General features: G+C 42.4%; 1 protein-coding gene across 1 annotated transcript; it reads left to right on the top strand.

The window, feature by feature from the left end:
* Window positions 1–3,853: 3,853 nt before the first annotated feature.
* LPAR3 (lysophosphatidic acid receptor 3) lies at window positions 3,854–14,474 on the top strand. The gene is made up of 3 exons (XM_005155174.3): window positions 3,854–4,010; window positions 6,708–7,465; window positions 14,125–14,474. The coding sequence occupies exons 2-3, from the start codon at window positions 6,730–6,732 to the stop codon at window positions 14,472–14,474; spliced, it is 1,086 nt and encodes a 361-aa protein (XP_005155231.2). The 5' UTR covers window positions 3,854–4,010; window positions 6,708–6,729.
* Window positions 14,475–16,675: the final 2,201 nt, after the last annotated feature.

Below are 16,675 nucleotides of genomic sequence, written 5' to 3'. Positions count from 1 at the left end.
AGGATTTCAGGAGCTGGCACTTGAACTATGTAATACTTTGGTGTAGGTGTCCCTGTATCTCTGTGCTTCACGGTTCCACTGCCTGTGCCAGCTGCAGCAGCTTGCAGAGGAGCAGCCCTGTCACATACATGCACAGGGTGACACTTGTGTGCCCCACAGTGGGGTTTTATTTCTTTTAAGCCTCTTATCAGTGTGTGTGTACAGAGTGCTGTGGGCCGTGGCTGGTGGTGCTGCTTCCTCTCTCTGCAACTTAAATATTTAGTCTTGAGGTTCTACGGTTTTGGTAGGTTTAATACTTAAGAATCTTTGTTTGCACCATATAGCCTTGGTGTTCTACACGGGATATATTGATAAGCAATAAAACCTAAATGTTTCTGCCACCAGTATGTACATGTTGCCAAAGAATCATCTTGGTTCCCTGCATTCCACTCCCTGCCCTTTTCAGTCTGATAGATGATACCATTAAAATGGGCTGTTACACTTGGAGTGGAAATAACTGTGATGCTCTGCTTGTCTTAATCTAAACGGTATTGAAGACCAAGATAATGGGATAATGCTGCTTGTGCATGCTTGATTTGGGTTCAGCCGATTATGTGAAATTAGGAATATTGAAGAAACAAAATATAGCCAAACACAACCAGAAGTAGATTCTCTTGTTAATAATCCAGTTCTCTGGACTAAAAACTTACTCACTGAGCCTTAGATCTCTTTTTTTAATTAAAACTTTCTTCCAGTCTGTAGAGCTGAATGTAAAAAATGGCTTTTAAAAAGTATATTCTCAGTTCCTTAAAGATGAGCATGCAGCGTGTGGTTCCAAGCACAGGCAGTGCCCACAGAATTTCCTTAAAATGTAAATCAGTTGCTCCTGAGATAGTCTGTCTCTGTAAAACCTGCCAAGTGACTGTCAGCTTCCCTTGCATCCTCTGACAGTACCAGATAAAAAAACAGCCCTTTACTTCAGGCTGGGATATTTGGGCATAACTTAGTTCTTTGTGTGCCACCTTTCAGTTTGCTTCTCTAAATTGATGGTTTTGGTTATAATACCAATTAACTATTAAAGACAACTAAAATCGAACCAGAGTAGCTACCTCACAAAACTCCTTCCTACAGTTACATATTAACATTTTTGGCCTCTGCTGTGTTACACACCCTTTTCTGCACTGGTATTTCTTTCTAAGCTGAGCTAACCTGAATGGGTTTCTTGGGTTACTGTGCAATCATTTGGCTGTTTTCCTCCGTGGCCATACATGTATGCAGGGTGTGGAGGGGGACAAGGGATCAATTTCCTTTCTGAACTGGTATTACTTGTATGTATAGCTTGGCTGCCTGGTGTCCCAGCTTCCTACTGCTGCCTTCACCTTCCTCATGGGAATGAGGTGAGAGGTTTTCAGTAACGAGAAAGATAAGCAGCACCATAGTTTATCCTGAAGAATAGGAAGGGACAGAGGGTGTTCTTGACTGCCTGTGGCACAGGCTTCAGGAGAAGGAGTGCTATGGTGGGCAGCCCTTGCCAGGGGATGTGTAGCCTGCAAGCCTCCAGATGCTCCTTTTGTGGTACAATACTAGGGCTTACTGCTGCTTGTAGAAGTTTAAAACACCTAAACAACTGCAGAAAGGCAATCTCTGTGGCTTAATATTTCTCTGCAGTAATGGTTTGAATGCAAGGAGAGTCTTTCTTCCTGCCTCTTTGCTCTGCCCCCAGTGCCTGTGATCAGTCAGTATGATAAACGCTGCTTTTGTGAAGAGTAACATTTGTAATAAGTTTCAAAATATCTTGGAAATCTGTATTTGATACCTCATCTCTGATAATGGGCAAGGGGAAGCAGGGAGGTGAAGTGCGGCAGCCTGCCCACTTTAAAGGCTGTGCCTAGGCACAGCTTGCTCCTCTGTGCCATCCCATGGCCCTGCCTGGACTGTACTGGCTTCACTGTTTGTCCTTCTGGCCTGGAGTGTATCATTTTGGATGCTGAACCATGCCCAGTTCTGCACAGAAATCCCTGTGCCAGCTCAGGAGGACCAGCACTAACCCAGGCTTGGGGTTCTGCCTGGCAAACTTTCCCATGCTAACCTTCAGTCCTGCTATAGGACTTCACTGCTATAGGTTCAGTCCTGCTCAATGGACCTCTCAGTCCAGCTGCAAATACACCTTGAATCCCCTCAAGGTAGCTGACTGGGCCAGCCCAGGCTTGTTGCATTTTTACAGGAGCAAGAAGCTGTCAAAGTTCCCCAAATTGATGCCAATCCTTAAATAAGCTTGTGGCAAATGTATTGAAACACCTTAGGTTTTAATGGACAGGAAAGAGGCAGAAAACCAATGTGGTGTGACATGAATCACATTATGGCTTGCAGGTTAAACTTTGTAATAATCTTCTCATTAACACAGAGTTTTCCTTCAGAAATGTCTACATTAATAACAAGTGACTCAGCTTCAGCTGATTTACAGGCTGAATTTATTTTGAATCAAAATGACTTAAGTGATTTTAATCACTGTTTGAATTGAGCAAAATCAGTGATTTAAATAACATACTAAAAATCAGTATATTGAAATCTAATAACATGAGGCAAATTAATTTCTAATTGAATAACTATTAAAGTATATTAGTTTGCAATGTCCAAAACATTATCTATGTGATGTTTTATTTTGCTAACCCTTTATTTAGGTAGCTAGTGTAATATATTCTTGTCTACCCGTGCAGATCCTTGACTTTTATTTCAGAAGTGGTGTAAAATATATTCTGACTTGCTACAAGTTGCACTTACAAATAGGAATTTAAAATCAACTCAAATATACGAGCTGTCTCTAAGACAAACAGCTCAAGATGTGCTGGATTGGAAAGGATACTTAAATGTATGCTTTTGCATTTGAAAGCAGTTTAACTGAATCCACAGAGTTCTTTTGAACAGATGTTTTATGTTTACTCAGAGTTGTAGAGGAAAACACACTTTGCAGGCCATCAGTGTCTGGTGTTTGTAGCCACTATTGGCTGAAGTAATTATTGTATTGAAATAAAACCTTTTTTGACAAGGGTGTGTTTTTGGCAGTTGCAAAGCTTTGACATGTTTGCTTGCAAGTGACTTGTGGCAAGCTAATACCTCAGCCCATCTATAGGATATGTAATACGTGGTTACTACTGTCAAGCTCTTGGTGGTCTGTATGAAGGGCTATAAAATACTAAGTGGCATAGAGGAGGTGAATGAGTGTTGTTTGCTCTGCATTCCCATAAAAAACAAGAAGTCTGAAGCTCATGAGTACCACTTTCAAAGCAGAAGAGGGCAATTCTTCTTGAAGTGAGTAGCAGAACTTGGGAGCTCTCTGGTGTGGACTCCAGACGACTGTTTATGAGCTTGGACTGACCTGTGTTCTACTATTTGTTTCTATTTTTAAAATTTTAAATATTATTTTGCCTGAATCTTCAAATCTGTGTGTACTTAAATCTGAAATATGTAATACTGAAGGGTGTGTTTTTTCTTTTTAAGTTTAAACCTACCCCGATTAAGAAAAACATCTCTGATTTGGATACAGAGGAGAAAACCTGGATACCAAAGTCTGCAATGTATTGAACTGTTACATGCTAGAAAATATGGCACATCCTGTCACACATCTCTTGTGCCTGATGTGGACTGGGGCAGGACCGCTGAGGATACAGCTGCACAGTGCTGTCACAGCTGCACAGCTCCCCTGAGGCCAGGCTGGTTCTGCTGGGAGGACTTGAAGTAAAATGAAGGTGTGAAATAAACCACTGCCTGGAAGGACCCTGGTGTGACAAGTGCTTTTTGTACATAAGCTGGTACAGACAGCCAAGTGCTACATCTCTGCTCTGAAGGACTGGGATGCAAACTAGCTCCACTTCAGCTACCACTCTGGTGCAGCTTCCGTTTGGACATCTCCAGAGTCCGCCCTTTGACCCTGAGACCTCAGCTGGATGCTTTTCTACTCCCTCCCATCTTACCTCAACACCTCAAGACATCACTTTCAAAACTGGTTGTTATTTGAGCTCTGCTGTGTGACAGTGAGTGTTGGATTATTTTGGTGGAGCATTAGATGTGTGACTCTTTATTTTGACACCCCCCCCCTTTTTCTGGGTACTACTGAAAATGAGGGTGGGATCAATAAGGTGAAGCATTTAGATTAGGTTCATAGTTGATATTTTGGATTTATTTTTTTAGGCTTGCTCTCCAGATGAGATGCAAAAAGTATGTGCAGATTTCTTTCTTCTCCTGTCACTGCAAATAAGAGCAATTCATCTGTTGAGATGATTACACAGTAACATGCAATATGTTCAGAAAACTTTCCCTAGAATTTTCACATATTCTACACTCCCCTCCCCTGCCATTCTTGCCCAGAATGCTGCCTCTATTTGCAGGCATTTGGGGTGTTCTGTAAAAGCATCATGTCAAGCTCAGCAAGTCGTTTACTGCCTTGGTGGGTAGGAGTAGAGCCTTCTTGGTTGGCAGGGCTCCCAACACTCTGCTGCTTGAGGAGCTGTTTTCTGCAGCTCCTCAGGGAACTCTGGTCACTTACAGACTTGAGTACTTCCTAGGTGAGGATGGGGAATGTAGCAGCTGTCCAACTCTGCTGTACTGCCATGAACAGGAAGCTGTAGGCATTGAATTCAGGTTGACTCCTTATGGTGGATCTGAGCTGCTAAGGGTTTTTTATTTGTAGTTGAAGGGCTGATTTACTTGTTTCCTTCCATTTCTTGTCCTTTAGTAATTGTCCTTAGCTTTATGCATTTGAATTAATTTTTTTTTTTAAATGATACATTTTTTTATAGAAGTGGCTGCCTAGGTTCTTGATGGTAATAAAATGAACAACAATGTCAAGTGATCTGATTTCGTGTTGACCCCTAGATGTAGGGTGGGAACTGGGAACCAAGGAGATAGCTCAAAAAATCAAAATATTAAAAACAAATCAAAAAACCAAACCAATACCCCCCAAAAACCCAAGGCTGCTGAAAGAATCACAGAATCGTGCAGGTTATTTTCAAATCAGGTACTACAAATACTGCATGAGAGAAATGACACAAGTATCATAAATGGCAGAAGATGAACCTTTTAACCTTAAAACACAGAAGGAACCTTTTAATATAAATGTGGCTTGTTAGCCAGCCTGCTGGAGATTGCTTAATTTGCTTCCCAGTCCCTGGGGAGATGAGATATAACTGTTAGGCAACCACAGGGTAATAACAGACAAAGTGAACCTGATCTTTATCTGTGATCAATTTTAGCTGTAGAGATTAAAAGCTTATTCTTTTTTGTATCTTTCTGCCTGTAACCACTTCTAGGTGTGGGTTTTTATTTTTTGGTTTTTTCTTTTCAACCCCACTCAATCTGTTGCTGGCACCCATGACAGCCTGAGGCTCACAAAGGAGCTTTACATAGGTTATTAACCTTGCTGCCTCTCCTGCAGCTTTGTATCCTGATACTTCCTCCTCTCTGTCCTTAGTCAGGTACCTGTCTGCCACTCTGTATAATGCCTAATGTGATTAGGATCTTGTGCTATGGTTGGATTCCTAAGTTTTGCTAAATCTATTAGTGAATATATCATATCTACTAATAAAGTCATTGTTAAACCCCTTATTCAGATGCTGACAACAAATGTGAGCTCCAGTGATGATCAGACACAAACTCTCCCTACCAGGCAGCGAAACCCTGCATGGGGTCTGGTCACCGTGGGTAACTGCTGTCAGACCTGCCTGTGTAAATTAATTCAGGTTCAATTTGATTCATAATAAAGGCAGTGAAATTGCCAAGGCAGCTGCCATTGACCTCACCAGAGTAGCTGAAGTGTGATGTAATCTGGAACACAGACTCCCATTCCATCAGGGTTAATAGCCCTGTGTGCAAAATAGTGCTGAGTGGGTATAAGAAAAACCCTAGTACTACTACTGTTGCTGGAGCTTGTTTTATCCTGTGGTTGGGTAGGGATCAGTGTTTTAGTTTTGAAGACACTTGGGCTGTGTGGTGCTCACAGGGCTCTGGGTTGACAGCCCAATAAAAGAATCCCTGACTTTAAAATAGTCAAATATTTAGAATATTTTTTTTCCCTTTTCATCACACTTAAATCCTGTAGTAGCAAGTAACAAGCATGTGCTCAGAATATATATGCCTGTAGCATCTTATATAGCTTTATTTTTACATTATTAGTTTATAATTAAAAACAACAAAAGAAAAAGTTGTTTTGTTTTGTTTTACAGTATTAGGCCTTTATTGCTTAGTCAGTAAAATGGAATAGTTATGTTTTATGCTTCCTTGTCCTGACTGGTTACATTGAGAAATGGAAATAATGATGGGGCTGTGGCTCAGACTTGGGATTTCATGGCAAGAATGCCTTGGCTGTTGCTCAGATTTTCTTTGTGACCTTCAGATAGTCACTTTTAACTCTTTAACATCCACTTCGTTGCCTAGACACTATGGTTACTAGTGCAAAGGGACTGTGTCGGGGTTTTGTAAGCAGGTAAGTCTTATAAAAGTTCCTAATCGTCCAGGCATCATGCGCTGCAGTCCTCCAGGGGACAGAATATAGTCTTCTGCATTAACTGCGTAAAATATGAATGTTTACCTAAGGCCTCCAAATGCATTCCTTCTCATGTCCAGGTTCTATCTCCTTCTTCCTAAAAAAAAAAAAACCTGTTAGGTATGGTGACTGAAGCAATAGCTGGGGTTTTCTTAATACTTCTTTCTTTTTTCCCTTCCACCCTTCCCAGGATGCAGGGGCTTTAATCCAGGATGAATGAATGCTACTATGATAAGCGCATGGACTTTTTCTATAACAAAACAAACACAGACACAGTAGATGAGTGGACGGGGCCACAGCTTATTGTTGTTCTGTGTTTTGGGACATTTTTCTGCCTCTTCATTTTCATTTCAAATTCATTGGTCATAGCAGCTGTGGTCAAGAACAAGAGGTTTCATTTTCCCTTTTACTATCTTCTGGCCAACTTAGCTGCTGCAGACTTTTTTGCTGGAATTGCCTACGTCTTCTTGATGTTCAACACTGGCCCAGTGTCTAAGACATTAACTGTTAACCGCTGGTTTTTGCGTCAGGGTCTTCTGGACACCAGCCTGACAGCCTCCCTGGTGAATCTGCTCGTCATAGCTGTTGAGCGGCACATGTCGATAATGCGGATGAAGATCCACAGCAATCTTACGAAGAAGAGAGTCACCTTTTTAATTATATCTATTTGGGCCATTGCTATTTTCATGGGTGCTGTTCCCACCCTGGGTTGGAACTGCCTCTGTGACATTACTGCCTGCTCATCCCTGGCACCTATTTATAGCAGAAGTTACTTGGTGTTCTGGAGTGTCTTAAACCTGGTTGTCTTCTTCATTATGGTGGTGGTTTACATAAGAATCTATATGTACGTCCAGAGGAAAACCAATGTCTTATCATCGCACACTAGTGGATCCATTAGCCGTAGGAGAACCCCTGTGAAGCTTATGAAGACTGTCATGACTCTCTTAGGTAAGAGACTACAAAACATGATGTGCAAGGCTGGCAGTGCCAATGAATGGGTTTGTGGGGTTTATTTGTTTTGTTGTTTGGTTGGTTGGGGTTTCTTTAAGCATATTGCAACCCCCTCAAACAAAACCAGAAAAACTCTTATCAATCTTTTAAGTGCTGGAGGCATTTTAGGCTTCTGTCTGCTTTAGATAGTGAAACAACTGTTGCACCATGCAGAAGTAAGTAGAAGACGAATCAATACGCAGAACAAATGCATCTCTGTTTCAGCTTTTTAAAAACACAAATTATCTACAGGTATGGTTGAGGAGGGGAGAAATACAAAATCATTTTGAAGGAAGGTTTGTGAACATTCACAATTATCTAGAAGAATGTTTTTGAAATAATGTTCTTTAATATCTGTCCAAGGTCATGAATCCTATGGCTGGATGTAGATAGTTTCCTTTGCACTTCTTCCTTTTGACTGTGTCCTAAATGTACTACTTCCCCTGGAAACGCATCCTCCCTGGGGAAAGGAGTTGATGCCTGGTGGGTCTGACTTTGACAGAGATTTGCTTTGCAAGGGGAAAATTTGTCTTCATTGTGAGAAGACTGCATGGTGCAAAATATTTTAAGGTGATTACACGTTATGGCCTTGGATTTCTAGATCATAACACAAAATTTGACTCGGGTTCTGCACTAGAGACATTGCTGATGTTTGGACAGCTCAGATCACTGCATCAGTTAGTTGTGATGTAGCTGCTAGTTAAATTAAAGATGCATTAGAGAGGATGATTGATCACTGGAACAAATACCAGCTGTAGAAGTCAGTTTTCCCAGGGAGACTTGAGTCTGCATGGGGTGTTTTCTGGAAGCCAGGTTGGTGCAGCTTGCTATGGTTGGAGCTGTGGGGACACTGGGACACCTGCAAAGCTGGGCTCAAGTGGTAGGGAACTCTAAATCCACAAATATGGCTTTACTGCTTTGACAACTGTTCGGCATGGTAGTACTAGAGAGGTCTGAGAGAGAAGTGTCACTTTTCATGGGGGCAGGAGTTGCCAGGGTAGGGAGTTGGCTAAGGACACTTCCTTCCCCTTGTGGTCTATAGATGTTGCGCAGTCTGGTATCTGCTTCTTTCTTCTAACCCCCGCACCCTCCAAAATAACAGTGCTGTAGTACACAACACCTTTGTCCACCAAAGTGATGTTTTAAGATGCTTTAGAAGCTGAGATCAGTTACATTTTACAGTGTCTGACCTTGGAAAAGAACTTTTCTTGGTTCAAGTAAATACAAGGTTCTCGCTTACGCTTCTGTGTCTTCTGAAGTTGGCTTGTCCACTGCCAGAGCCTTTCCCTTCTAAAGAACTCCCCAGTACTCCTTTGTCTTCCCCCCCATGATTTTATGGCACCTATAGAGAGACAAGATAGTGATTGTTCTTATCCCCCTCCTTGATTTGCCAGGGCAAGATGTGATCTTCTGCCCTGCCTGAAGCTCTCATGCAGTCAAACTTAAACCATGACCTGGAAGGAGAACACTTCTGTAGAAAAGCTCAGAATCACTCCAAATATGACCATGCCCTAATGTGTAAGCGTTGGGTAGACTGTAGTTAGCTGCTGCATTGGAAAGAGATAAAAACTGCTTGAAAAAGTAGTTCTCTGAGCGTTTCTATTGAAGGCAGAACTGCAGGCTGTTTTCTGGGAAGTCACATGGAAATAAATCATCATGCATAGCCTTGTCTGATTTATATGTATATTTATAGAGTTTGGTTTTGAATAAGGCGAAGATGGAGGGTGTTAGGGGAATGCTGGAATAACACTGTTGGCTCTTGGTGCCACCCGTGCATGTTTGCAGGTCAGAGCAGAGGTGTTCTGTGTGCTGGAGGACACCCAACTGCCTATTGTAGGAGTTGGAAGGACACTGGTGGCTGCTGTTTGCTAATCCCTCATGGTCCTTCAGCCTTTGGCAGACCTTCAGTGCTCACCATGGCCATGCTGCTGTGAGGAAATAAACCCCACTTTAAACTTCATTTTCAACTTACTCTTTCTTTTATTAGGGAGAGGAGCCTTTGGACTATGGGTTAACGTAAAGATCAGCATTACCTTTCTCTTGCTCGTAGAATATGGCTTTTCAGCTACCAGATTAAACTATAATTTGGGCAAGGCATTTAGTGCTTTAATATGCTGGGCCAGACAAATTTAACTTAGAAAGCCTGAGTCCTACTTTAGAGATCATAATTTTGTATATTTACTTTGTCAGTCAGAAATATCACCAAAAAAGAGCCTGCTTCCAAAGAAGTGGACTCAGTGCATGTGTTGCTGGGTGCAAGATCTACCTCAGACTCCTGTGTCAGGGGAATCATACCTTGGCATGTTCCTTCATGTCAGTTCTCCCAGTTTTGACCCTGAGAGGCTTTTAATAAGCATTTATTTCTAGGAATGAGCATTTATTTTATGAAACAGCCAAGTCATTCAAGCACACTCTGCAAAATGTATTAGAAACCGAACAGCACATTTTCTGGACTTATTACCAAGGAAGTTACCAAGTGACCAAACTGATTCTTCCAAAATTTTGCTTACATCCACTGGTGCAACAATCTCCAGCTGTATGGAACATGTAGATTTTGCTCAAGGCAGTTATTTCTAATGGCTTGTTCCAAAACATCTGAAAATGCTTTGTAATACATGCCTGATATGGTCTCAACTAAAAGCAATTCCAAGATACTCAGTTGCTGGATGAAGCACGATGAGAACCTGAGTTTCTGTTAATGTGCTCTGCTGGTTTCATGGGAGGCTCAGGACAAAATCCTGTTGGCACACTGCTCCTCCCATCTGCTTCCACCTCCCTTTGTGGGGAGCCTGGGCCTGTGGCTGGCTGTCCCTCCAGCAAAGCATGGCTGTCCTCTCTGGGTGTTCTCCCTCTGTGGTCCGACACTTCAGAGTTGAGGGAATCTGGGTTTCAGTGTGACTTTGTGAATTCATGGTGGCTTTTTGGCCTTGAATGACACCTTCCAGAGACTGGGACTCAGGTCCCTGTCATTTACCTTTTTCTACCATAACCCCTAAAATGGTCCATCACAGGATAGGAGCAAGGCTTTCCCTTTGGTGTGCTAAACCACAGGAGGTTATCTGATTGAAACTGGAAGATGAGAAACCTAGCAAAGGGTGCTAAAATCCTCTTAGGCTGCCCTTGTGGAATAGTCCTAACTAAGCCTGTGACTATAGCTTTGAAGAAGGGCGGTTGCAGGTGTGCGAGTATGTGATTTTTCAGATGGTCTGTATATGGTAGCTCATCTGAACTTGGCAGTGAGATTCCTGCTGAAATAGCTGCTTTGGGGCGGATGATTTTCAGTTTCAGTGAATTTATAGTTTAATTGGTAACTTACTGTTTTAACGCGGGTGCGCATGTGGCAAAGGCAACTGGAAGCTACTGCACTCTTCTCAGCATTGGCATGCTCAGGGACAGCTTTGATGTGTGGAGCTTTATGACATGGTGCTACTAAAGCATCAGTGGTGCTTCCAGGTACATAGGAATTCACTTTCAAGCAGAGATAATGTAGCCTGCAAGAAAATGCTATTTTAAATCTAATGGCAAATCCTTAGACTAACTTTGAATCATTGTGGCACTTGATCTCCTATAATCTGGTGGGAAGACTTGGAGCTGTTTTTCTGATCCATGTTGCAGCCAGGCTGTATTTCATGTCACTTCTGTGAATTTTAGAGTGCCGCAGAAATTAAACTCTTTTTAGAGCATTGCACTTTGTCAGGGAGAGGAATTTCTATGGGATAAAATGTTTGCAAACAAGAAAATCGGTGAAGGGCCAAGACAAAGGTATGCATTTAGGCTTAACCATGGTTCCCTCTGAAGGATCTGTTGTAAAAATAGCAAAATCCAAGCAAAGCTGTGAGTCTGAACTATGCCTTGCTTTCGTCTCTGCAGTGTTAAGAGCAGGGTGTGAATCTCTTGTGCTGTCCCCATACACAGCAAAATGTACTTTTGACGATGGAGTCAAAGCAACACCCCATGGAAGCATCAGCCAGCACTGTCACTGCATTGCCTCCTGTCCTTGTCTTCAGTCATGAGGTGGGGGAAATGTGCAGAGATTTGTCTGCAGATGTCTTAATTTCCCTTACTTTTGTCACTGAAACCTTTTAGGGTTTAGATAGACAGGGGTATATCCTAGGAGTTTGTGGACTAATCCACCTGCAATCCTGGGGGCTTGTTTGAAGGGGAGATTTCTGTCCTTTGTTAGATGTGGCTTTGGGGTCTATTTCTTGAGACTTCCATGAAAGCAGGGTTGGACCTTGCATGCTTTGTAGAGCAAGTGGTCAAAATGCTTCCAGTTCTTGCTCTCAGGAGGGTTTGTTACCATCTTAATTTCTGCATGGAGCTGGTGTGTTGGTGACGTTGCCAGTGATCCTTGGTGGTCAGCAAAAGCACCTTGTCCAAATACTTACTGAGACACTTAACTATTGTTGTCTGGGTGGTCTGGTTCCAGGGCTTTGCTGGTGAACCCCAGGGCAATAAATTTAGTACAGTGTTCTCTGCATTGTAGACTGTAAGAGAGAGTTAGTATCACAACTGCTTACTCAGCATTCTGGAGCCAAACCAGTATGTAATATAGAGACTGAGCAGAGAAAACAAGTGTTGTGGTAACAGCTTGCAGCTCCTGATGCCAGTGGGCAATGGAGGAATGTTACTGATGTTAACCAGTATTTCAAAACTAACACCATGAAAGTAGTACTTAGCATCACAAAAATCTTGGTACAGCAAAGTAGAAAATGCAGTTTCTGAAGGAGGCAGTCTCTTGCCTTTCTGTTCTGTAAAATATTGCCTGGAAAACAGTAGATAAGTAGGTTTAACTTTGGTCCCCAGGAGCACAGATTTGCAGCAAGATCTGTGGTACCTTGTCCTGGATACATTTTACAGCAATCTTAATGCTTAATAAATCACATGGATTCAACTTCATTACCATTAAGGCTTGTCAGAATTGCACAGACTCCATTAAACTCCTTGGTGGGGAGAAGTGTCCAGTGCTGCTGAAACCAGCCCATATGCTGTGGAGTCCTGGCTCTGGTGCTGCCTAGGTCCCCTGCTTGCCTGTACAACTCAGCTATGGGAAAACCAGCAGCTTTAAAAAGAGTGAGCTGGACTTGATTTCCCTACAAACATTGTTGAACAGATACCAACACTCCCAGGAGAGCTTTTTAATATGTAGCTGCCATAATCCTTGTTTCTTTATTTTATTCTAAGCCCCCAAAAGGGGAAACTCTGCTGTTATAAATGATTGGAATTTCCTCAGTATGTTGTTCAAACTATGACTGTTGTGCAGAGTTGTAATTTTCTATTTCTGTATGTCAGACAGCAATTGTGGCTTGTGCTAAGTTAGTATTATCATGCACATGGCTACTCCTTCCTTGGGCTTAAGGCAAGGGCTGACAGGCTGTGGTGATGGGGGAGACAGGAGGGCAGATGGGGCAGCTCAGGGTCCTCCCCTAAGCTTGTGGCCAAGGGCTGCACTTGGTTGCCATGTTCCCCCTCCCACAGCCCTGCCTTCATGGTGGGGATGTGCAGTAACGTGGAAAGATGCAGATCCAATATTGAGCTTTGTCCTAAGCCAAGGTTTTTATGCTTTTTCGTGTTGTCTTCACTCTAAGATCTCTCTCCCTTATTTCTTCTTTCTGGTGGAAGAGGAGTGCATTGTCCTACTTTGTGTGTTTCAGCTTTTATTATCACTGTGTGTCTCACTTCTTCCTCACAGGTGCTGTTATCGTTCCTGCCCAGCTTTAAAACACAAGAACTCTGTTGTTCCTGGGCTTTTCCTGCAGTTTCTTGCTACACTACAGAGTTTCCTTGCTCATCATCACTACACTCTTACTTCCTCATCCTTTCTTGCCTTTTTTCTTTTTTTTTTTTTTTATTCTGTTCTTTGCTTCCTTTCTTTGCCCTCACTTGTTACATCCTTTGATTCCTCTTTGCTAACTCATCTGTTTTCTTTGTCTCTTCATTTGCAACTGGACTTGTTTCCTGGATCTGAGTTGTTTTGTCTCAAGCTGGGAGGGAATGGTGGAGAGAGGTGGGCTGGTGGTCTGACAGGCACCAGCAGTGTGCTTGTGTGTCACAGTCAATGGCATGTATCCTGTGGGGTTTCCACCCGGGATGTGTTTAAATTCTGATTCCTATTTTATGAATTGAGCATTGTGCCTATAGGTCTCAGAGTCAGCTGTAGCGTGACAGAAGATGTGTCCCTTCTTTGGGTCATATTGCCATAGTTCTGGAAGTGAGCCACCTGGTATCTACACCTCCAGCATACAAGAGAGATGAAGAGAGGAAGTCTGAGTTCAGAGTGCTAGTTCTCTGCTTGTTAATGCTCCAGAGCTCTTGATTATTTATCACTGTGGAAATACCACTATTGTGATGGCCTTTCCCAGCTTGTGTTTGAGCTGATGCTGTCAGTAGCTGGATTCTTGCTCCCTGCATCCTTCTGAGAGAGCTGCTCTGCCTCATCCTCAGGGCTTGATGGAGAAATTGTATTAGATATGATTTTGATACTGTCATTAGAATTTTGTCCTCTCCTGCTTTTATAGTTTTTGTGTAGAATTTGGTGAATCCAATAATCTTGTAAGAGGCAAAAAAACCCCAAACTCCTACCAGTTTAAAGTATTTTTTTTCTCCTTTATTTCTAGGTGCCTTTGTTGTCTGCTGGACCCCTGGCCTGGTTGTCTTACTGCTGGATGGTCTGAACTGCACCTACTGTGGGATTCAGAATGTTAAGAGGTGGTTTCTTCTCCTGGCCCTCTTGAACTCTGTTATGAACCCAATAATTTATTCATATAAAGATGATGAAATGTGGGGTACCATGAAAAAGATGATTTGCTGCTCCTCTGAGGATAAGAGCCAGGACAGACGCTCTTCACGGATCCCCTCAGCAGTTCTCTGCAGGAGCATGGATACCTCGGGGCACTACATTGAAGATGGCATTATTCAAGGGACAATTTGTGGAAAAGGAGATCTTGGTGACAAAGGAAACTCCTGAGCTGTTGGAGAAACTGACTTGGCTGGAGAAGGAGAGGGGGAAGGGAGAGGATTGTAAGAGATTGACTGGCAAAGCTAGTAAACAATATATCCACTTTGTTCCAGAGCCTAAACTCCAGTGTTAACAAAAGTTCTTATAAATAATTGCCTGATGGAAAAACACTTTGTAATGAAGAAAACTTTCTGTGCTGCCGTCTTTCTCCTTTTCTTCTTTTAAGTACATGAAATTGTTTTTTTGTATTAATGGAATAAATACACCTCAGAGACTTCTTTTGCATGGAAACAAATTGTAAGCCACATAGCGAGACCCTCCTTAAACTCCTACAGAGAGAATAAACCTGCCTCACTGTGCAGGTTTAGCATTCATACAGTATTTATGCTCTAAACAGTTTCTGTGCTTCTTGAGGAGGATTGCAGGCTTGGTTGGTCAGAACTGACATTGTGACCTGTTTTCTTAGTTGACAAAGCTCATGAAAGAGGCCATACTTACCTTCTCTCTTCCTCCTTCTTATCTTGCTTTCAGAAGAGGCAGTTTGGTAGTTTATTAAAGCTGTGCCAGAAACCTGGCTGTGATGAAAAGCCCAGACCAGTGTACATGAGTAAGTCTGACTGTGGATTGTCAAGATCAGTACAAGAAGCACAAAAGCCATTATTACTTCCATAGTGGAGTGAATGCTCAGGGAGATACACTGCATTCTGTGCTGCTATTGCATAGGCAGACATTGCAGGTAGATTAACAGAACAGTATTGCTGTATTCATTATGCTAATTTCTTACTTCCCCTGATAACATCAAGTGGGTGTGCTCACTCCTCTTTAACTGCTATACCACTGAAAGAAATGAACTCAAGCTCTGTTTTAAGAGGGTGGACTTTTAAAGGAAGTTTAAATATACATGTATACAGGTTCAATACAGCCATTTAAAATAGAAAGTGATTTACAGGAAAAAACCCTGAAACCAACCTAAATCACTACAGAAGTACAGTATGCATTGATTGCCTGATCTCGTCTGGGCCACATTTAACCTCTGATTTGCAAACAGGGTACTTGAGGAAGAGGCTGTGAACCAGAAGGGCTTTCAGCATTATGACTAATCAAGTCTAGTGTTGATGCAGCCACAGCCCAAACTGTTGAAGTTTTGCCTAACAAACTATGCTCTAATGGAGGATCTAGCAATTTAGACCTCAAAACAAGTTTTTTAATTTATCTTCAACATAAAAAACTCAAATACAGATTTCTCAGTCTTGTAATAACCTGGCTCCTGCTGGCTTGTTTCAACAGCAGTGAGCTCCCTGATACCTATCTTAAGTCCCCTTGAAATTATCTGTCCTGTGTCCTTCCTCTTTATCAGAGAAAGTCTGATCCTCGGTATTCAAGCAAGTGATTACAACCAGGGGTTATATTGGGAGGTTTTGGAAGTTTTGACCACTTGCAATTGTCAGAGAACACCACCGAGAGCATATTCTATGATGACGAAAGATAAAGACTGGCTGTGGCACAGGGAAATTCCTCCTTTGATACAACTTCCATGTTGGATTGCATTGGTCAAAGCAGAACCAACACTTGGCTCAAAGGCCAAGTTGCAGGTTTGTAGAATGCACCATGGGATTTCACAGCAGACCTTAGCTTACAAACACATGAATCCCCTCTTCGGAGAGCAATCCTGTAGCACTAGTCACCTTGTAGGGATATGGCCTAAAATTCAAAGTGGATGCTGTATTTGACTGATGTTGAAAAGGTTTATACATGTTTTTTTTTTTTGCTATAATAATGCACTACTTCATTTGGTGTTTTGAAAAGTACATAAAGCGGTGCTTTCTAGAGCTGGTGCTGTGGTGGGCTGACCCTGACTGGTGCCCAGTAAAGCTGCTCTATCACTGCCTCCCTCAGCTGGAAGCGAACATGAAAATAAAATATAAGGCTTGTAGGTAAAGGTAAGGATGTGGAGAGATCACTCACTACCACCATCACAGGCAAAGCAGACTCAACTTGGGGAAAAATGAGACCAATTAGAGTAGGAAAAACACCTTCCCTTCTTCTTGGCCTTAACTTTGTTCCTGATTTTCTCTATCTCCTCCCCCAGTGTGGAGCAGGGGCACAGGGAAGGAGGGTTGCTGTCAGTTCATCCCATTGTCTCTGCCACTTCCTCCTCCTCAGGAAGAACTTCTCATATTCTTTCCCTGCTCCAGTGTGGGTTCTCTCCT

This window comes from Melopsittacus undulatus, chromosome 6 (assembly GCF_012275295.1).
Source record: "Melopsittacus undulatus isolate bMelUnd1 chromosome 6, bMelUnd1.mat.Z, whole genome shotgun sequence".
Lineage (NCBI taxonomy): Eukaryota > Metazoa > Chordata > Aves > Psittaciformes > Psittaculidae > Melopsittacus > Melopsittacus undulatus.
This window is presented reverse-complemented; position numbering and strand designations above follow the sequence as displayed.

Coding starts and splice junctions, on each gene's coding strand:
- LPAR3 (XM_005155174.3), top strand. CDS start 6,730: ATGAATGAATGCTACTATGATAAGCGCATGGACTTTTTCTATAACAAA. Junction 7,466..14,124: donor GACTGTCATGACTCTCTTAG/GTAAGAGACTAC, acceptor CTTTATTTCTAG/GTGCCTTTGTTGTCTGCTGG.